This window comes from Oncorhynchus masou, chromosome 5, assembly GCF_036934945.1.
Source record: "Oncorhynchus masou masou isolate Uvic2021 chromosome 5, UVic_Omas_1.1, whole genome shotgun sequence".
NCBI classification, from domain to species: Eukaryota; Metazoa; Chordata; class Actinopteri; order Salmoniformes; family Salmonidae; genus Oncorhynchus; species Oncorhynchus masou.
In genome coordinates, this window is record NC_088216.1 from 14,101,196 (window position 1) to 14,124,131 (window position 22,936).

General features: G+C 47.2%; 3 protein-coding genes across 3 annotated transcripts; all 3 read right to left on the bottom strand.

Annotated features, from left to right (window-relative positions):
* Positions 1 to 9,542: 9,542 nt before the first annotated feature.
* On the bottom strand, positions 9,543 to 11,108 carry LOC135528279 (zinc finger protein 84-like). The gene has a single exon (XM_064957250.1). The coding sequence runs from the start codon at positions 11,106 to 11,108 to the stop codon at positions 9,543 to 9,545; it is 1,566 nt and encodes a 521-aa protein (XP_064813322.1).
* Positions 11,109 to 11,171: 63 nt separating this feature from the next.
* On the bottom strand, positions 11,172 to 20,769 carry LOC135533910 (zinc finger protein 345-like). The gene is made up of 5 exons (XM_064961110.1): positions 19,846 to 20,769; positions 19,460 to 19,568; positions 18,258 to 19,273; positions 11,463 to 11,723; positions 11,172 to 11,260 (listed from the first exon to the last, which is right to left on the bottom strand). Exons 1-4 carry the CDS (start codon positions 20,395 to 20,397, stop codon positions 11,508 to 11,510), a joined length of 1,893 nt encoding a protein of 630 aa, XP_064817182.1. The 5' UTR covers positions 20,398 to 20,769; the 3' UTR covers positions 11,172 to 11,260; positions 11,463 to 11,507.
* A 146-nt stretch (positions 20,770 to 20,915) lies between these two features.
* LOC135528286 (uncharacterized) lies at positions 20,916 to 21,950 on the bottom strand. Its single transcript, XM_064957262.1, has one exon. It carries the CDS (start codon positions 21,948 to 21,950, stop codon positions 20,916 to 20,918), a length of 1,035 nt encoding a protein of 344 aa, XP_064813334.1.
* Between the last annotated feature and the right edge of the window lie 986 nt (positions 21,951 to 22,936).

A 22,936-nucleotide genomic window follows, 5' to 3' on the forward strand; every position in this document is an offset into this window, starting at 1 on the left:
ACTTGGCCATATCTGTTATAATCAGCCTAGCTGATTATTGACTTGGCCTAGCTGATTATAAAGGCCTCTGCATTATTGACTTGGCCATATCAGTTATAATCAGGCCTAGCTGATTAGTCCCTAAAGCCTAGCTGATTATAATCAGAACTAGCTGATTATTGACTTGTGTCTGTCAGTAAAAAGCATCTAAAATTGTGCAGATAATTTGTCTTGAGTTTAACATTGAGACAGTCCCTAAGGGGGGCCTCTGCCCATATCAGTCCCTAAAGCTCTCATCATTAATGCTATCAGTCCCAAATGCTCTCATCATTACAGCCCAATCAGTCCCTAAAGCCTCTGCCCATCAGTCCCTAAACTGCCCATATCAGTCCCTAAAGCCTCTGCAGAATGCTCTCAGTCCCAAAGCCTCTGCATCATTACTGAATGCTCTAAAGCCTCTGCATCATTACTGCCCATATCAGTCCCTAAAGCCTCTGCATCATTAATGCCCATATCAGTCCCAAATGCATCTACTGCCCATATCAGTCCCTAGAAGCCTCTGCTCTCCAGAATGCATATCAGTCCCAGAATGCTCTCATCTACAGAATGCCCATCTCAGTCCCAGAATGCTCTCAGCCCAGAATGTCTCAGCCTCCAAATGCACCATTACTGCCCATATCAGCTCCCAGAATGCTCTCAGCTCTCCAGAATGCTCTCAGCTCTCCAGAATGGTCTCAACCTCCAGAATTTGAATATCCAGAGACCTCAAATAGCTGAATGCTCTCCATCCAACCTGACAGAATGCTCCACCTCAGAAACATCCAGAATGCAGAACCTCAGCCTGACAGAATGCTCTCAACTCTCCAGAATGCTCTTGAGAGGATCTCCAGAGAAATGAGAAACTCGGCTCAAACAGAATGCTCTTGGCAAACCCAGAAGCTAGAGGCTCGGTCATCTGCCAGAATGCTTCGGCTCAAAGTACCAGAATGGGTCTGAGTACTTCCAGAATATTTCTGTTTTGTATTTCCAGAATTGTTGTTGTTTTTTCCAGAATGCTTTTGCTTTGTCATTACAGAATTGTGATGTCATTCCAGAGGTATTGTGATGTCATTACAGTATTGTGATGTCATTATGAGGTATTGTGATGTCATTATGAGAATGATGTCATTATGAGGTATTGTCTGTCATTAGAATGTATTGCTCTGTCAGAATGAGGTATCGGCTCTCCAGAATGTCTCATCTCCAGAATGCTCATAGAGAGATATGTATCTGTGATGTCATTATGAGGTATTGTGATGTCTGAGAATGTGTAGATTGAGGGCTCTCCAGAATGCAGTGTATAATGCTGAAAGGTCCGGCTCTAGAACTTCGGCTCTCCAGAATGCTTGTAATAGTCCAGAATGTCAAGGCTGCAGAATGCTCTCGGCTTCCAGAATGCTCTCAGAATGCTCTTGTCTTGTCTCATTACACACCATAGAATAACTGGCTCTCCAGAATGCTCTCAGGCTCAACAGAATGCTCTGACAGCTCTCCAGAATGCTCTCAGCTCTCCAGAATGCTCTCAACTCTGTCAGAATGAATACATATCTCCAGACATGCTAAATCAGCTCTTAGAATCTGCCAGAATGCTCTGCTCTAAAACAGCAAATTTGCTCTCAGCCTCGATGACAGATGTGTAGAACTCAGGAAAGAACTCTCCAGAATGCTCTGGCCAACAAGAATGCTCTCGGCTCTCATGAACAGAATGCTGGTGCCTCCAGAATAGACCTGTATCAGATGCCGTCTCAGAATGTAGTGTGGCATCCAGAATGCATCTACATGGGGCAGAGGGGCGCTAGTCAGAATGCTCTCAGCTCTCCAGAATGCTCTCGGCTCTCCAGAATGCTCTCATGGCTCTCCAGAATGCTCTGGCTCTCCAGAATGCTCTCGGCTCTCAGAATGCTCTCGGCTCTCCAGAATGAGGGCTCTCCGCTAAACATCTGTCCTCAATAGCTCTCCAGAATGCTCTCTATGTCATAAATGCAGAATAAACTTGTCGCCTCTCCAGAATGCTTCACTTCCAGAATGCTCTCAGCTTATTTACAGAATGCTCTCTCAGCCTCCAGAATGCTCTCAGCTCTCCAGAATGCTCTCAGCTCTCCAGAATGCTCTCAGCTCTCCAGAATGCTCTCAGCTCTCCAGAATGCTAATTACTCTCCTGTCTCCAGAATGCTTCAAATGCTCTGACCAGACATGCTCTCACTCTGACCAGAATGTTCTCAGCTCTACAGAATGCTCTCAGCCTCCAGAATGCTCTCAGCTCACAGAATGCTCTCAGCTCTACCAGAATGTTTGACTCAGCCACAGAATGCTACTCAGACTCTCAACCACAGAATGCTCTCGGCTCACAGAATGCTCTGGCTCAACCAGAATGCTCTAGGCTCACAGAATGCTCCAGAATGCTCTCTCAACCAGAGTTTGACTCGAGCTCTCCAGAATGCTCTCGGCTCTCCAGAATGACTCGGCCTCCAGAATGCTCTCGGCTCTCCAGAATGCTCTCGGCCTCCAGAATGCTCTCGGCTCTCCAGAATGCTCTCGGCTCTCCAGAATGCCTCGGCTCTCCAGAATCGGCTCTCAGCCTCCAGAATGCTCTCGGCTCTCCAGAATGCTGCTTCAGAATGCTCTAGCTCTCCAGAATGCTCTCAGCTCTCTCCAGAATGCTCTCATTGGGGGAAGCCAGAATGCTTAGCTCTCAGAATGCTCTCAGCTGAATTGCTTGGCTCTCCAGAATTATCTCAGCTCTCCAGAATGCTCTCAGCCTACAGATTATTGCTTGGCTCTCAGCTCTACAGAATCAGGCCAAGCTCAGCTCTATTGAATGCTCTCAGCTCTCCAGAATGACTCAGCTCTCCAGAATGCTCTCAGCCTAGCTGATTCTCAGCTCTCCAGAATGCTCTCAGCTCTCATGCTCAGCTCTCCAGAATGACTCTCAGCTCTCCAGAATCAGGCTCTCAGAAGCTGATCTCGGCTCTACATTGACTCTGGCTCTAGCAGAATTATCAACTCTCCAGAATGCTCTCAGCTCTCCAGAATGCTCTCAGCTCTCCAGAATATCTCAGGCTCTACAGACAATTCTTCCACATGTATTATTTCATTGTGCAAATTGTTTTCCCTTTGACGGTTTATTTTAATAAATCCCCATTACATATGTAACCAGTCAGGCAGAGTAACTGTTCATCTCTGTCTTTTGGTTACTGAGATTTCTGTTAATGCCTTGTATTACAGTCATTTACTATTCTCAGAGTGGAAACTTTCTTTGCAGAGTTCACAACCTGCTACCCTTGTGAGAAACAACTTTGTTTATTTCATAACCCCATCATTTAGGAGTTTAGACAAGGTTTGAATTGTCCTTCTGTTTGGAGTGCTCCATGTGTGGTTTGTCTGTCCTGGTAATGCTGAGAGACCTATTTCTTTTTAATTTAACTAGGCAAGTCAGTTAAAGAACAAATTATTACTTACAATGACAGCCTCCCCCCGGTCAAACCCGGCCAATTGTGTACTACCTGACGGGACTCCCAATCAAGGCCGGATGTGATGCAGTCTGGATTCGAACCGGGGGGACTGTAGTGACGCCTCAACTGAAAATGCAGTGCCTTAGACCAATGCGCCACTCGGGCGAAAACAACGTTACACTGCACTAGCAATAGCTCAAGTCAAGACAAATGGAAAGGGAGGCAGACATGCAGAGTAGATCAATTGTGTACTACCTGACGGGACTCCCAATCACGGCCGGATGTGATGCAGTCTGGATTCGAACCGGGGGACTGTAGTGACGCCTCAACTGAAATGCGGAGTAGATCAATGTGACTGAAAGAACCTGTGTGTATCAGGATGCTCTGTTGTCATCTGTGGGCTTCAGTCCTCTATGTATGTTACTCAGCTGATGATGGAAGTTATGGGCCTACTGCTGCATCGGCCTATAGAGGCCATCTAAGGGTTCCATGCGCTCATTTCTTCAGCCACCTATTGGTCAGTGTGTCCATGTGGCAAAGGCTGGTGCTTCTGCGTTAGTTTGAATTTCCAACAATCATTTTGAGAAAATGTTATTATTGACGTGGAATTGTTACACACACAAAAAAATGATCGTATGTGGTGGCACTGAACAAAAAATATAAACGAAACATGCTACAATTTCAAAGAGGATCAGAAAACTAGAATCTGGTGGGACCACCATTTACCCCAATATACTGTCAGCCTTCGCAAAGAGTTGATCACGCTGTTGATTGGTGGCCTGTGGAATGTTGTCCAGAATGCTCTCAGCTCTTCTTTTTCCCACTCCTGACCTATATCCACTTGTTCTTCCTTCTTCCGACAACAGCATTCTGGGGCGGCAGGGTAGCCTAGTGGTTTGAGTGTTGGACTAGTAACCGGAAGGTTGCAGTTCAAACCCCAGCTGACAAGGTACAAATCTGTCGTTCTGCCCCTGAACAGGCAGTTAACCCACTGTTCCAGGCCGTCATTGAAAATAAGAATTTGTTCTTAAGTGACTTGCCTGGTTAAATAAAGGTAAAATAAATAAAAAACATCATGTAACTTTCAGATCGTATCAGAGGTCTTAATGTTCATCTCCACATCAGACAACTAGGTCATCTACATCAGACAGACAACTAGGTCTTTCAGATCAGACAGACCCTTGTATCTCCACATCAGACATTTTTACTAGGTCATCTCCACATCAGACAGACAACTAGGTCATTCCACAGTTCAGACAGACAACTGTATCTCCACATCAGACAGACAACTGTTTATTTCATAACCATCATTTCAGACAGACAACTAGGTCATCTCCACATCAGACAGACAACTAGGTCTTTTTCTTAACATCAGACAGACAACTTCATCTTACATCAGACAGACAACTAGGTCATCTCAAACATCAGACAGACAACTAGGTCATCTCCACATCAGACAGATGTGATGCAGTCTTTCCACATCGGGGACTGTAGACAACTAGGAAATCCACAGTAGATCAAGACTGAAAGAACCTGTCATCTCCACATCAGACAGACAACTGGGTCATCTCCACATCAGACTGATGACAACTAGGTCATCTGCACATCATAGAGGCCATCTATGAGTTCATCTCCATTTCATCAGACAGACAACTATTGGTCAGTGTGTCCACATCAGACAGCACAACTAGGCTTCTCGTTAGTTTGAATTTCCAATCATTTTGAGAAAATGACAACTAATTCTCCACATCAACAGACAATAGGTCATCTCCACATCAGACAGACAACTGGTCTTCTCCACATCAGACAGACAACTAGGTCATCTGGGACCACATCAGACAGACAACTGTCAATCTCCCAGAGACAGAAAACTAGAATCTCATGGGACCACCATCAGACAGACAATATACTGTCCTTCAGACAAAGAGTTGATCACGCTGTTGATTGGTGGCCTGTGGAATGTTGTCCCATCAGACAGACAACTAGGTCTTCTCCACATCAGACAGACCACTAGGTCTTCCCACATCCAGACAACAGCATTCTGGGGCATCAGACAGACAACTAGGTTTGAGTGTTGGACAGTAGACAGACAACTAGTCCACATCAAACCACATCAGACAGACAATCTAGGTCATCTCCACATCAGACAGACAGTTAGGTCATCTCCACATCAGACAGACAAATAAGAATTTGTTCTTAACTGACTTGCCTGGTTACATCAGACAAACAACTAAAATCTCCACATCAGACAGACAAGTCTTCATCAGCAACCCGGTCATCTCCACATCAGACAGACATTACTAGGTCATCTCCACATCAGACAGACAACTAGGTCTTCTCCACATCAGACAGACAACTAGGTCATCTCCACATCAGACAGACAACTAGGTCATCTCCACATCAGACAGACAACTAGGTCTTCTCCACATCAGACAGACAACTAGGTCATCTCCACATCAGACAGACAACTAGGTCTTCTCCACATCAGACAGACAACTAGGTCATCTCCACATCAGACAGACAACTAGGTCATCTCCACATCAGACAGACAACTAGGTCATCTCCACATCAGACAGACAACTAGGTCTTCTCCACATCAGACAGACAACTAGGTCTTCTCCACATCAGGTCTCCACATCAGACAGACAACTAGGTCTTCTCCACATCAGACAGACAACTAGGTCATCTCCACATCAGACAGACAACTAGGTCATCTCCACATCAGACAGACAACTAGGTCTTCTCCACATCAGACAGACAACTAGGTCATCTCCACATCAGACAGACAACTAGGTCATCTCCACATCAGACAGACAACTAGGTCATCTCCACATCAGACAGACAACTAGGTCTTCTCCACATCAGACAGACAACTAGGTCTTCTCCACATCAGACAGACAACTAGGTCATCTCCACATCAGACAGACAACTAGGTCATCTCCACATCAGACAGACAACTAGGTCTTCTCCACATCAGACAGACAACTAGGTCATCTCCACATCAGACAGACAACTAGGTCATCTCCACATCAGACAGACAACTAGGTCATCTCCACATCAGACAGACAACTAGGTCATCTCCACATCAGACAGACAACCTTCTCCATCTTCACCCTTCCTGACCTCTGCTTCTCGGCAGACCACTGGGTTCCTTAGTTCCCCTTCGATTCCTGAACTCACTCTGACGTGGCGATACTAAACCCCTACTCTCCAGGAAGTTGGTCAGTCTCTCTGTACGCAACCTTAAACACGATTAGGGCTATTGGCCGATAGCTTCATGCCCTCGTTGGCTCCTCCCCTGGCTTCTGGATTGGCACCACTACTCCCCCAGTAGACTCCATTATGTTATCCAGCACCTCATCTGGATTGGCACCACTACTCCCCCAGTAGACTCCATTACGTTATCCAGCGCCTCTTCACTGAAATGGGCCAACCTGACATAACACAGCTTATCCTGCTCAGGTGAAGTCGACCCAAAAGACAACTGGCTTGTCTGATGCCTCTTCTAACGCCTCTAAGGTATTTCAGAGTGTTGCTGTTTTTTATGATTGTGTTTTGCTTTTCCTGTATAATGTTTATTTTAAATGTGAGGTTGAATATATTTATTTTCAACCCTTTAGTTAACTAGGCAAGTCAGTGAAAGAACAAATTCTTATTTTAAATGATGGACTAGGAACGGTGGGTTAACTGCCTGTTCAGGGGCAGAACGACAGATTTGTACCTTGTCAGCTCGGAGGTTTGAACTTGCAGAAACCCAGCCTATTGCCCTCTTCACCTCTACCATAGTAGGGTGGTTCTCCTCTCGTTCTCTCTCTCCTTCTAACAGAGGAGAAACCCAGCCTATTGCCCTCTTCACCACCACCTCTCTCCCTCCTTCTGACAGAGGAGAAATGCTTTAGTCATCATCTCTGCTTCCTCCTCTCTTACTCCCATATCCTCCCACTGGTCAACACGGGATCCTATCCCTTCGGAACCCCCTCATCCTCTTGATTGTCCCCCACACTTCTCGCCCTTCCAATGCAAGCCTTGTGTATACGGTACGAAAGTGATCCGTAGTTTTCCAGGAAGTAGCCTTGTAGTCATTCCCTTTTGTAGGAGTTTTGAATGGTCTTCAATGTAAAAACATCATAAAATGCATCTGGGAGAAGTACATTCATCCACAAACAAGAAAATAATCTGAATGCTGATTGGCTGACAGCCTTGGTATAGTAAAGCAATAAGGCCCGAGGGGGTGTGGTATATGCCAATATACCACCAATATTTCACAAATTTGATGATAGAATTGTCAAAGCCCGTTCAAAAAAAGATGGGGACAGGACCCCCGGAAGCATGAAGCAGGACGACGCCACCTGCGCATGGCATTACCAGACTGATTACCGCTGTAGCGAATCACCTGCGCATGGCATTACCAGACTGATTACCGCTGTAGCGAATCACCTGCGCATGGCATTACCAGACTGATTACCGCTGTAGCGAATCACCTGCGCATGGCATTACCAGACTGATTACCTCTGCAGCGAATCACCTGTGCATGGCATTACCAGACTGATTACCGCTGTAGCGAATCACCTGCGCATGGCATTACCTGACTGATTACCTCTGCAGCGAATCGGAACGCGAGCTCGCGAGACCTCTGGATGGCTGTACCAGGCTGGATCCTCTCCACTAAAACCAGAAACCACATATGTTGAGAGGTGTTGTAATAGTGGCATGCCACAGTGTAAATGTCAACAACAACAACAACACGTGCCGACTCCGGACAATGAAAGGACGAGCACATTCACTATCTGTACTTTTATTTCCATTGTTCACGTAACATGATTATGACATCGCGTAACACGATTATGACATCACATTCATATCAATATTCCACAAACACCTCATTCTGAAATGATTGTCCACACACACACACGCTTCTTTCAACAATATCCTACTTTCTAAAACAACTAACATCGTTTGCTAAGATTTTGAACATTGATATTAAAAGACGAGTTATTGTAAAGTGTTAAGAACAGGGAAGAAGAGCTATTCTATGGACTTACAAACCTAATATTTGGATTGTTGCATAATTAGCATATTATCACATGAATTAACCATAATAAAATAGAAAAGAACAATGATCACTTTATTAAAATGTTTCTAGATACCACCAGCTTGTTTGCTCATGTCATTTCTCACGTTGGATGGACTGATGGGTGATAGTATGTTGTTTATCTGCTTTATAATGCTCAGTCTGCTGTCTTTATGCACATTTCATGCCTTTCTTTTTTATAGTTACAATGTATTTGATACAAATTGGCTTAATCTTGAAACCATTAACCTTTCACAAAAACAATGCTCACTTAAAATAAAAATACAATTCTTGGAAACATGCATCAGTGTGCAGATACATATATATATTTACATTATGAGCTCATCATTGTTCATCATTCCCAGTCTCAACCGGCACCTCGTTAGGAGACTAACGGTCATCAAGCGGCACTCGTTCAATCATCACGATTATCCACCCTACTAGCATCCACTAACTGTAGAGGCTCCTCCTCTTCACCCTACTAGCATCCACTAACTGTAGAGGCTCCTCCTCCTCCTCTTCACCCTACTAGCATCCACTAACTGTAGAGGCTCCTCCTTCTCCTCTTCACCCTACTAGCATTCTTTGACTGTAGAGGCTCCTCCTCCTCCTCTTCACCCTACTAGCATCCACTAACTGTAGAGGCTCCTCCTTCTCCTCTTCACCCTACTAGCATCCACTAACTGTAGAGGCTCCTCCTCCTCCTCTTCACCCTACTAGCATCCACTCCACTAACTGTAGAGGCTCCTCCTTTACCCTACTAGCATCCACTAACTGTAGAGGCTCCTCCTCCTCCTCTTCACCCTACTAGCATTCTTTGACTGTAGAGGCTCCTCCTTCTCCTCTTCACCCTACTAGCATCCTTTGACTGTAGAGGCTCCTCCTTCTCCTCTTCACCCTACTAGCATCCACTAACTGTAGAGGCTCCTCCTTCTCCTCTTCACCCTACTAGCATCCACTAACTGCGGAGGCAGCCTCCACTTCTTCATCATCATCAATACTCATGGAATACTCTTCACATCTTTAGTCAGAACCTCTTCGGTTTTTGTGTTCTGATGGATCTTCTTGTGTCGTCCCAGCTTCATAGAACTGGTGAACGTCTTACCACATTCGGCACAGCAGTACGGTCTCTCTCCTGTATGAGATCTGTTGTGTATCGTGAGTTCAGAAGCTTTTCTGAAGGTTTTCTCGCAGACAGAGCAGGAGAAAGGTCTCTCTCCCGAGTGCGTCTGTAGGTGTTCTTTCAGGCGCCCTGCTTGAGAGAAACTATTCCCACACACAAAGCAGCTGTGGGGTTTTTCTCCTGTGTGTAACTGCTGGTGTCTTTTTAAGGCAGAGGAGAAGCTGAACCGCTTGTCACAGTGGGGGCATGGGTACGGTTTCTCTCCAGTGTGTACTTTCTGGTGGTCTTGCAGATGTCTTTTCTGAGTGAACTGCTTCTCGCACACAGAGCAACTGAAGGGCTTCTCTCCTGTGTGGATCCTCATGTGTAACTTGAATGCGGACAACTTCTGGCAATCTCTCCTACATATGTTACAGGTATAAGGACTCTCCCCCAGGTGGACTTTGCTGTGCGTTTTGAGGTACGACGCAGTAGTGAAGCGCTTCCCACACACAGAGCAGCAGTGTGGTTTCTCTCCCGAGTGCGTCGGGTAGTGTTCCTTCAAACGTGACAGTTGAACAAAACCTTTCCCACACACTGTGCAAATGTGAGGTTTCTCTTCTCTGTGTAACTTCTTGTGTCTATTCAGAGCTATGGTGGAACCGAACATCTTGTCGCAGTCTGCGCAACCATAAGGTTTTTCAACTGAATGTACACTCTCGTGTCTTCGCAGATGTCCTTTGTGGTTGAACTGCTTCCCACACACAGAGCAGCTGTACCTCAGCGCTGTATTGTGGTTCACCTGGTGTTGTTCAGTTTCTCCTGATGTTGACGGACTCTCCTCTTCCTCAAAACCCAGAGGATTGAGACGAGGAGGATCCAAGTCCAATCCAACTTCTTCTCCATCAGAATTGATCAGAACACCAAATTCCTCCTCCTCATCTTCCTCCTTCAGTCCTTCGTTTTTATCATTCATCTCTGGTGTTTGGTTGTGGTTGTCAAACTCAACAGGTTGCGGTAGTCCAGGTGGTAGATGGGTCTTCTGATGTTTCCATAGGTTGTGGGAACTGGTGAAGCTCTGGCCACATTCAGTGCAGCTGTAAGGTTTCTCCCCTGTGTGATCTCTGTGGTGGACTTTAAGGTCTGCTGGTCTTGCAAAACTCTTCCTGCATACAGAGCAGGAGTAAGGTTTCTCTCCTGTGTGCGTCCGGAAATGTTGCTTCAAACGCGATGATTGGGTAAAACTCTTCCCACACACAGAGCAGGGGTAAGGTTTCTCTCCAGTGTGTGTCAGCAGGTGTATTTTCATGGCTCCCAAATGGGCGAACTTCATCCCACAGGCGGGGCAGTGGTAAGGTTTCTCTCCGGTGTGTGTTTTCAGGTGTGCTTTCAGGTGTCCCTTCTCGCGGAATTGGTTTCCACACAAAGTACAGGGGTAAGGCTTCTCTCCTGTGTGAATTCTCATGTGTTTCTGTAGCGCCGATAATTTTTGGCAGTCTTTTCCACACACTGAACAGCAGTGAGAGCTCTTAGCGTTGTGATTCTCCTGGTGATGTTCAGGTTCTCCTGATGTAGAGGGACTCTCTTCAATGTCAGAACTCTGACTGGGATTATATCCTGTGTGAAAAAAATTGGAACAGGTTAAACAAAGCAGCAGACGAGTCAAGAGAAAATTCCCAGGTTTTACTGAAATCCTGGCTGGAGGATTCCGGATTTCCTGTTTATTCCCTCCTGATTCTGGGAATCTTCCAACCAGGATTTCTGAAAAACCTGGGCATTTTGGGAAAGTTACCTGACTCACAAACTCATCTCAACATACCAAGAAGAGAAGAATCCCAGTCCATTTCTTCTCCATCAGAATTAATCAGCCCAACAACTTCCTCCTCCTCTTCTTCCTCTCCTCTTCTTCTTCTTCTTCTTCTTCTTCTTCTTCCTCCTCCTCCTCCAGTTCTTCAGTTTTAATCTTCAGTCCAAGTGTTTGCTCCTCCTCTTTAACGTTAACAGTCATCCCAGCAGTTTGAGTGGAGGCTTCACTATGGCTCTGGTCAGAAGGCAGGGACTCTGTGGGTTTGTGCCCAGCCTGGTGAGAAAATAATAAACGTTTATTTAGGATGGAGAATAACAATCAAAATGGTTCAAATGGCCTTAAAATATTATTTTTGGTCCACCAGCCACTAAAATGTCTTACCAGCTAAACTATTAATATCCTGCTTAAATGACACCAACAAAACACAAAAAAACAGATGTGCTTTGTAATGTTTCAAAAACAATACATGTGTTGCTAGTAAAAAGTAATGTGGTATTCAGCCCATTTTTTGTGACCCCGTTAACCAGCCAGTGAAAGTGCAGGGCGCCAAATTCAAACAGAAATCTCATAATTCAAATTCAGCAAACATACAGGTATTTTATACAATCCTCCCCTATCCTCCAGGCCGGCTCGGTCCTCCCCTCCCGCTCCGTGGCTCGACGACTCATTGCGAGCTCACAGAACAGGGCTCCGGGCAGCCGAGCGGAAATGGAGGAAAACTCGCCTCCCTGCGGACCTGGCATCCTTTCACTCCCTCCTCTCTACATTTTCCTCCTCTGTCTCTGCTGCTAAAGCCACTTTCTACCACTCTAAATTCCAAGCATCTGCCTCTAACCCTAGGAAGCTCTTTGCCACCTTCTGCTCCCTCCTGAATCCTCCTCCCCCCCCTCCTCCCTCTCTGCAGATAACTTCGTCAACCATTTTGAAAAGAAGGTCGACAACATCCGATCCTCGTTTGCTAAGTCAAACGACACCGCTGGTTCTGCTCACACTGCCCTACCCTGTGCTCTGACCTCTTTCTCCCCTCTCTCTCCAGATGAAATCTCGCTTCTTGTGACGGCCGGCCACCCAACAACCTGCCCGCTTGACCCTATCCCCTCCTCTCTTCTCCAGACCATTTCCGGAGACCTTCTCCCTTACCTCACCTCGCTCATCAACTCATCCCTGACCGCTGGCTACGTCCCTTCCGTCTTCAAGAGAGCGAGAGTTGCACCCCTTCTGAAAAAACCTACACTCGATCCCTCCGATGTCAACAACTACAGACCAGTATCCCTTCTTTCTTTTCTCTCCAAAACTCTTGAACGTGCCGTCCTTGGCCAGCTCTCCCGCTATCTCTCTCAGAATGACCTTCTTGATCCAAATCAGTCAGGTTTCAAGACTAGTCATTCAACTGAGACTGCTCTTCTCTGTATCACGGAGGCGCTCCGCACTGCTAAAGCTAACTCTCTCTCATCCTCATCCTTCTAGACCTATCGGCTGCCTTCGATACTGTGAACCATCAGATCCTCCTCTCCACCCTCTCCGAGTTGGGCATCTCCGGCGCGGCCCACGCTAACCTGACAGGTCGCTCCTACCAGGTACGTGGCGAGAATCTGTCTCCTCACCACTGGTGTCCCCCAGGGCTCTGTTCTAGGCCCTCTCCTATTCTCGCTATACACCAAGTCACTTGGCTCTGTCATAACCTCACATGGTCTCTCCTATCATTGCTATGCAGACGACACACAATTAATCTTCTCCTTTCCCCCTTCTGATGACCAGGTGGCGAATCGCATCTCTGCATGTCTGGCAGACATATCAGTGTGGATGACGGATCACCACCTCAAGCTGAACCTCGGCAAGACGGAGCTGCTCTTCCTCCCGGGGAAGGACTGCCCGTTCCATGATCTCGCCATCACGGTTGACAACTCCATTGTGTCCTCCTCCCAGAGCGCTAAGAACTTTGGCGTGATCCTGGACAACACCCTGTCGTTCTCAACTAACATCAAGGCGGTGGCCCGTTCCTGTAGGTTCATGCTCTACAACATCCGCAGAGTACGACCCTGCCTCACACAGGAAGCGGCGCAGGTCCTAATCCAGGCACTTGTCATCTCCCGTCTGGATTACTGCAACTCGCTGTTGGCTGCTCCCTGCCTGTGCCATTAAACCCCTACAACTCATCCAGAACGCCGCAGCCCGTCTGGTGTTCAACCTTCCCAAGTTCTCTCACGTCACCCCGCTCCTCCGCTCTCTCCACTGGCTTCCAGTTGAAGCTCGCATCCGCTACAAGACCATGGTGCTTGCCTACGGAGCTGTGAGGGGAACGGCACCGCAGTACCTCCAGGCTCTGATCAGGCCCTACACCCAAACAAGGGCACTGCGTTCATCCACCTCTGGCCTGCTCGCCTCCCTACCACTGAGGAAGTACAGTTCCCGCTCAGCCCAGTCAAAACTGTTCGCTGCTCTGGCCACCCAATGGTGGAACAAACTCCCTCACGACGCCAGGACAGCGGAGTCAATGACCACCTTCCGGAGACACCTGAAACCCCACCTCTTCAAGGAATACCTAGGATAGGATAAAGTAATCCTTCTCACCCCCCCCCTTAAATGATTTAGATGCACTATTGTAAAGTGGCTGTTCCACTGGATGTCAGAAGGTGAATTCACCAATTTGTAAGTCGCTCTGGATAAGAGCGTCTGCCAAATGACTTAAATGTAATGTAATGTAAATGTAATTTTAAAGGTAATCTTGTTGTTAATCCCACCACAGTGTCCGATTTCAAAAAGGCTTTACAGCGAAAGCACACCAAACGATTATGTTAGGTCACCGCCAAGCCACAGAAAAAACAGCCATAAAGCAGAAAGCAGATCAAATTAATCACTAACTTTTGACCATCTTCATCAGATGACACTCACAGGACTTCATGTCACACAATACATGTATGTTTTGTTCGATAAAGTTCATATTTATATACAAAAATCAGAGTTTACATTGGCGCGTTATGTTCAGTAGTTCCAAAACATGCGGTGATTTTGCAGAGAGTCACCTCAATTTACACAAATACTCATAATAAACATTGATAAAAGATACAACTGTTATACATGGAACATTAGATAAACTTCTCCTTAATTAATGCAACCGGTCTCTCAGATAAAAAAAAAAAACTTTACGGAAAAAGCACAGCATGCAGTAATCTGAGTACAGCGCTCAGAGACCAAAACAGCCAAACAGATATCCGCCATGTTGTGGAGTCAACATTAGTCAGAAATAGCATTATAAATATTCACTTACCTTTGATGATCTTCATCAGAATGCACTCCCAGGAATTCCAGTTCCACAATAAATGTTTGATTTGTTCGATAAAGTTCATAATTTATGTCCAAATACCTCCTTGTTGTTAACTCGTTCAGCCCTGTAGTCCATATTAATGACGCCCGAGCAGACGAGCGTTGACTAGGAGCAGACGAAAAGTTTAGAAAAGTTCCATTACAGTCCGTAGAAACATGTCAAACGGAGTATAGAATCAATCTTTAGGATGTTTTTAACATAAATCTTCAATAATGTTCCAACTGGAGAATTCCCTTGTCTGTAGAAATGCAATAGAACGCAAGCTAACTTTCACGTGACCGTGCATGGTCAGCTGCTCCTGGCAGACCTCTGACTCGTTCCCCTCTCATTCGGCCCCCTTCACAGCAGAAGCATCAAACAAGGTTCTAAAGACTGTTGACGTCGAGTGGAAGCCTTAGGAAGTGCAAGATGACCAATATCTCACTGTATCTTCAATAGGGGATGAGTTGAAAAACTACAAACCTCAGATTTCCCACTTCCTGTTTGGATTTTCTCTCAGGTTTTTGGCTGCCTTATGAGTTCTGATATACTCACAGACATCATTCAAACAGTTTTATAAACTTCAGAGTGTTTTCTATCCAAATTAACTAACAATATGCATATCTTAGCTTCTGGGGACTGAGTAGCAGGCAGTTTACTCTGGGCACCTTATTCATCCAAGCAACTCAATACTGCCTCCAGCCATAAGAAGTTTTAAGGGCGGTGGGTTACCGTGGTAACGGGACTCCGGAGTCATGTTTGTGAGATTGAGTCTGACAAGTAGAAGTGCTACGTTCTCTTCCCTAGCATGTTGAAACTCAAACATTGAAAAACCAACCTAGCTTGTGAACAAAACCACGTACATAGAAAAGAAACACAACGTGACACTTCAGTCAACTTTTCTTTTCAAGTAAAATCAGACAAACTTTTATACCTGTGCCCAGCGCTTCTAAAAATGAACATTTTAACTCAGCTCTTCACGTGCGCACAGCCAGGCAGCGTTGCAGCACGAGGTGGGATAGGCTATAGGAGTCGCAGTTCTTGGACTTTGTGCGTTCATTTTTTGCTTTTGTTCATTTTCCAGTTAAGAAACAAAACCGGCAGAAGGCGGGCGTTAATTTTAGGCCCAGAATGAAGAGACGGAGTCACTTTCCAAGGATACAGATTAAACTTCTGTGTTCTCGTGACAGCGCAAGTGGTTTCACACTGTCTGGGGGCAGAGTCACTGAGACTCCAAGGTTACAGTGGTTTCACACCGTCTAGGGGGCCGAGTCACTGAGACTCCAAGGTTACAGTGGTTTCACACTGTCTAGGGGGCAGAGTCACTGAGACTCCAAGGTTACAGTGGTTTCACACTGTCTAGGGGGCAGAGTCACTGAGACTCCAAGGTTACAGTGGTTTCACACTGTCTAGGGAGCAGAGTCACTGAGACTCCAAGGTGACAGTGGTTTCACACTGTCTAGGGGGGCAGAGTCACTGAGACTCCAAGGTGACAGTGGTTTCACACTGTCTAGGGGGCAGAGTCACTGAGACTCCAAGGTTACAGTGGTTTCACACTGTCTAGGGAGCAGAGTCACTGAGACTCCAAGGTTACAGTGGTTTCACACTGTCTAGGGGGCAGAGTCACTGAGACTCCAAGGTGACAGTGGTTTCACACTGTCTAGGGAGCAGAGTCACTGAGACTCCAAGGTTACAGTGGTTTCACACTGTCTAGGGGGGCAGAGTCACTGAGACTCCAAGGTTACAGTGGTTTCACACTGTCTAGGGGGCAGAGTCACTGACACTCCAAGGTTACGGTGGTTTCACACTGTCTAGGGGGCAGAGTCACTGAGACTCCAAGGTGACAGTGGTTTCACACTGTCTAGGGGGCAGAGTCACTGAGACTCCAAGGTTACAGTGGTTTCACACTGTCTAGGGGGCAGAGTCACTGAGACTCCAAGGTTACAGTGGTTTCACACTGTCTAGGGAGCAGAGTCACTGAGACTCCAAGGTTACAGTGGTTTCACACTGTCTAGGGGGCAGAGTCACTGAGACTCCAAGGTTACAGTGGTTTCACACTGTCTAGGGGGGCAGAGTCACTGAGACTCCAAGGTGACAGTGGTTTCACACTGTCTAGGGGGGCAGAGTCACTGAGATTCCAAGGTTACAGTGGTTTCACACTGTCTAGGGGGCAAAGTCACTGAGACTCAAAGGTGACAGGAGACAGCGTGGTGCAAATTAAGATAAAAGGCTCATTAAAATCTTGGATCTTCCAGAGCTCGACAGGGGTCCCACTTTAAAATTGAGTTAACAAAATCATCAAGGCAACAGGACTAGTCAAACGCTACAGGAGAGGACGAGCCAAAAGCTGCAGGACAGGGCTAGCCAGACAGGACTAGCCAAACGCTGCAGGACAGGACTAGCCAAACGCTGCAGGACAGGACTAGCCAAACGCTGCAGGACAGGACTAGCCTAAGGCTGCAGGACAGGACTAGCCTAAGGCTGCAGGACAGGACTAGCCTAAGGCTGCAGGACAGGACTAGCCAAACGCTGCAGGACAGGACTAGCCAAACGCTGCAGGACAGGACTAGCCAAACGCTGCAGGACAGGACTAGCCAAACGCTGCAGGACAGGACTAGCCAAACGCTGCAGGACAGGACTAGCCAAACGCTGCAGGACAGGACTAGCCTAAGGCTGCAGGACAGGACTAGCCAAACCTCAAGTGACATGTGCTCTTCAGAACGCTCTTTCCCCATAGTGAGAGCAGCAGACCTTGAAGTCTACAGGGAGTCCATTAGAGGGCTGCCTCACCCTTGTTAAGGGAACCACGCTCAGCTGGTATCGAGGCTTGACCCTGCTGCACCACAGTTCTGACTAAAATGCATGCTCAATGGAGAGTCTCCCAATGGATAATTTTTGTAAATTTTTTACAATTTATTTTACCTTTATTTAACGAGGGAAGTCAGTTAAGAACAAATTCTTACTTAAGATGACAGCCTATCGGGGAACAGTGGGTTAACTGCCTTGTTCAGGGGCAGAACAACAGATTTTTACCTTGTAAGCTCGGGGATTCGATCCAGCAACCTTTTGGTTACTGGCCCATTGCTCTAACGACTAGGCTAATGCTTAGTCCAGGGCTAGTCTTAATCTGTGTCTGGGATATGGGCCTTTAGAATTAAAGGTGAAAGATTGGCCCTACATGAAGGACAAACGCTTAGCTTTACTGAGAGGACCACAGCAACTTGGACAAAAGTTTAGCTTTACTGAGAGGACCACAGCAACTTGGACAAAAGTTTAGCTTTACTGAAAGGACCACAGCAACTTGGACAAAACTTTAGCTTTACTGAGAGGACCACAGCAACTTGGACAAAAGTTTAGCTTTACTGAGAGGACCACAGCAACTTGGACAAAAGTTTAGCTTTACTGAGAGGACCACAGCAACTTGGACAAAAGTTTAGCTTTACTGAGAGGACCACAGCAACTTGGACAAAAGTTTGTTTGACAGGATAATAATTTCCACCGACCTTGACCAGTATATTCGGGAAGACAGCAGCATCTTGTAGAAGTAGAATCCCACTCCCAGTAGCCTGGTTAAGGCTCACAGCACCACAGATCCCTGAAGAGTTACGCTGGTGTCTCAGTAGGTTCTCAGAGAGCGAGAACCTCATTCCACACCCGGAGCACTGGTACGGTTTCTCTCCAGTGTGAACTCTCTGGTGTTTCAGCAGCTTTGACTCGATAGTGAAACTCTTCCCACATTCGGTGCATTGGTACAGGTTCTCCCCAGTGTGGATTCTCTGATGTTCCTTCAGCTTGGTTGAAGTGGAGAAGCTCTGGTCACATTGGAAACATTTGTAGAAGTTGACTCCAGTGTGTGATTGGGCATGTATTTTCAAGGACACCAGTTGAGCAAATCCCTTACCGCAATCTCCACATTGGTATGGCGTTTCTCCGGTGTGGAGTCGTTCATGTTTCACCAGTGTCCCAGATAGAGCAAAGCGTTTGGGGCAGTAGGAGCAGCAGTAAGGTCTCTCGCCAGTGTGCACTCTCTCGTGGTTCTTCAGCTTGGCTGCAGTGGAGAAAGTCTTTTCACAATGAGCGCAGAGGAAAGGTTTCTCCCCTGTGTGTGTCTGTTGGTGAGATTTCAGGTGCGCCAACTGAGAAAAACTCTTCCCGCACTCGGGGCAGCTATAAGGTTTCTCACCCGAGTGCAACAACTGGTGTCTCTTCAAGTCTCCCATGTGAGTAAACCTGCTCCCGCAGTCAGGGCAGGGGTACGGTTTCTCTCCACTGTGCACTTTCTGGTGCGTCTTGAGGTTTGCGGCTTGGGAGAAGCCCTTCCCACACACCATACACTCGTAAGGCTTCTCTCCTGTGTGTGTTCTCTGGTGTAGCATTAGTTTGTAGGAGCTGGATAGTTCTTTTCCACACGTTGAGCAGATGTGAGGGCCCAGAGCTTTGTTGTTCTCCTGGTGTTGGTCAGGTCCTCCTAATGTAGAGGGACTCTCCTCACTCTCAGAGCAATGGTCAGGTCTCTCTGCTGGGGTAAAGAGGTCGTATGGATAAGTAAGCACCTTAAATATGTGAAGATTTGAGACTGTCAATAATATAGATGTTTTTTAACTTGGGTAATTGGAAATAGAGCATTTATTTAAATTTCCTAAAATAAAGTAAAGGTGAATGTGTAGGCGAACCCATACCTTAATAAATTAATCTTTGAACTCACCAAAAGCAGGGTCTTCCTCCTCTTCTTTTACTTTGACATCGAGTACCAGACTGAGACCAGCCTCCTCTACAACTGTGGGTTCAACCTGGTTGTTTTGGTCAACATAAGCCTAGGGTTAATAATCAGACATCTCATTCAGTATAATATGTCAACAGCAGCATTCATCTTAGTTATACTGTGTTAAGGGCCTTAATGACTGGTTTAATAAGGGTGCAAAATTCCAGTAACTTTCTTAAAAAATTCCCATGTTTTCCAGAAATACAGGTTGGAAGATTCCTGGAATCTATAAGTAGAAAATCTGGAATCCACCAACACAGATTATTTTTTAAATTACTAAGAAGGAAAATAAATACAAAATTGGCACTGGATACACCATATAAACCTACCTTACTGGTACCATCCACAGAGGTTGCCTCCTGTGGCTGTGACCCACCCTGTATACCTTCATGGATACGACGACGGTGACTGGTTCTATTCGCAGACGAGGAGAAACTCTTCCCGCAGTCGGAGCACTGGAATGGTTTCTCTCCGGTGTGAACCCTCTGGTGTCTTTTAAGGAGTGACGAGGATGAGAACCTCTTCTCCCATTGAGAGCAGTGGTACGGTTTCTCTCCGGTGTGCTGGCGCATGTGTATCTTTAAGGTCCATGGCTGAGTGAATTCCTTCCCACATTCTGAGCAGCTGTACGGCTTGGCGGTACTATTCGCTTCGCTTATATGGGATTGTTCATGTCTTGTTAGAGAGCTTGGGAAAACAAAGGTCTTTTTGCAGGTGGAACACTGGTAAGGTCTCTCCCCAGTGTGCATCCTCTGGTGCATCTTGAGCTCTGCTGCAGAGTTGCAGCCCCTCTCACACTCAGAGCATGGGAAAGGTTTTTTCATGCTGAGTCTCTGCTTCTCTCCGGCATGCGTCATCATGTGGACCTTCAAGTGCCACATACGTGAGAAACTCTTCCCACACACAGAGCAGTGGCAAGGTTTCTCTCCGGTGTGTGTCCGATGGTGTAGTTTTAACTCTCCTTGGCTGACAAACCTCTTCCAACAGTTCTTTTCCGGGCAGATGTACGGTTTCTCTCCTGTGTGCAACCTCTCGTGTGTTTTGAGGGTCCCTGTATCACTGAATCTCTTCCCGCACACAGAGCAAGGATATGGTTTCTCTCCTGTGTGTGTTCTAAGATGTCTCTGTAGTTTTGATGGGTGAGGAAACTCTTTCCCACACTCCGGGCAGCGGTAAAACGTCTTCTTAGCTGTGCGATTCTCCTGGCGTCGTTCTGCTGATGCCTCATCACTAGAGCTGGGGTTTGGACTCTCTCCTGTTACAACAGTAAGGATAAAACAAGTTAAGGTGCGTCCCAGATGCTACCCTCTTTCTTATATAGCACACTACTTTTGACCTGGCCCTACACAGGAACTAGGGTATCATAATCTACTGTAGCGCTCTAGGTTGATGTATTAAACTAATAAATAATCTCCTCGAGGGGCATTAAAGTATCGTCAGTGGGATTTAAAGTATTGTCCATCTGTGGGTAGGGGGCTGCGGGTAGGGGGCTGTGGGTAGGGGTTGGGGGGCTGTGGGTAGGGGGCTGTGGGTAGGAGGGCTGTGGGTAGGAGGCTGCGGGTAGGAGGCTGTGGGTAGGGGGTGCGGGTAGGAGGCTGTGGGTAGGAGGCTGTGGGTACAAGGCTGTGGGTAGGGGGGTGTGGGTAGGGGGGTGTGGGTAGAAGGCTGTGGGTAGGGGGCTGTGGGTAGGAGGCTGTGGGTAGGGGGCTGTGGGTAGAAGGCTGTGGGTAGGAGGCTGTGGGTACAAGGCTGTGGGTAGGGGGGTGTGGGTAGGGGGCTGTGGGTAGGGGGCTGTGGGTAGGGGGCTGTGGGTAGGGGGGCTGTGGGTAGGGGGCTGTGGGTAGGGGGCTGTGGGTAGGGGGCTGTGTGGGTGTGGGTGGAGGCTGTGGGTAGGGGGCTGTGGGGGGCTGTGGGTAGGGGGCTGTGGGTAAGGGGCTGTGGGTAAGGGGCTGTGGGTAAGGGGCTGTGGGTAGAAGACTGTGGGTAGGGGGCTGTGGGTAGAAGGCTGTGGGTTGTGGACTGTGGGTAGGGGGCTGTGGGTAGGGGGCTGTGGGTAGGGGGCTGTGGGTAGGGGGCTGTGGGTAGGGGGCTGTGGGTAGGGGGCTGTGGGTAGTAGGCTGTGGGTAGAAGGCTGTGGGTAGAAGGCTGTGGGTAGAAGGCTGTGGGTAGAAGGCTGTGGGTAGAAGGCTGTGGGTAGAGGGCTGTGGGTAGAGGGCTGTGGGTAGGGGGCTGTGGGTAGGGGGCTGTGGGTAGGGGGCTGTGGGTAGGGGGCTGTGGGTAGGGGGCTGTGGGTAGGGGGCTGTGGGTAGGGGCTGTGGGTAGGGGGCTGTGGGTAGAAGGCTGTGGGTAGAAGGCTGTGGGTAGAAGGCTGTGGGTAGAAGGCTGTGGGTAGAAGAATGTGGGTAGAAGGAGACGTGTCGATGAAAGTCTGCATCACATGGAATTAAAATCGCCCCGGCAACAAGGAAAGCAGGTCCGGGACCAGGCTAATTAATTGCCCACATGGGACAATAAAGCTGGAATCTTTAATGGTGAAACTAACACGTCCCTTTAATATTTGAAGAAAGACGTTACTGTAAACAGCCAACACTGTTATTTCCCCCCTCAGACATCATTACAGCCAACACTGTTCTTTCCCCCTTCAGACATCATTACAGCCAACACTGTTATTTCCCCCCTCAGACATCATTACAGCCAACACTGTTCTTTCCCCCCTCAGACATCATTACAGCCAACACTGTTCTTTCCCCCCTCAGACATCATTACAGCCAACACTGTTCTTTCCCCCTCAGACATCATTACAGCCAACACTGTTCTTTCCCCCCTCAGACATCATTACAGCCAACACTGTCAGACATCATTACAGCCAACACTGTTCATTCAGACATCATTACAGCCAACACTGTTCTTTCCCCCTCAGACATCATTACAGCCAACACTGTTCTTCCCCCCTCAGACATCATTACAGCCAACACTGTTCTTCCCCCTCAGACATCATTACAGCCAACACTGTTCTTTCCCCTCAGACATCATTACAACCAACACTGTTCTCCCCCCCTCAGACAACATTACAGCCAACACTGTTCTTTCCTCATTACAGCCAACACTGTTCTCTCCCCCCTCAGACATCATTACAGCCAACACTGTTCTTTCCCCCCTCAGACATCATTACAGCCAACACTGTTATTTTCCTCCTCAGACATTGCCAACACTGGGTGATAGAATCATTACAGCCAATACTGCAACAACAACAAAACTGTTCTTCCCCCTCAGACATCATTACAGCCAACACTGTTCCCCCTTTCATCTACAAAACATTAAAAAAATAACAGAGAGTCTGTCTGGGACATCATTACAGTGGCTCTGTTTCCCCTAATACAGCCAACACTGGATTCCATCTTTAAAGACTCATCAAATTAC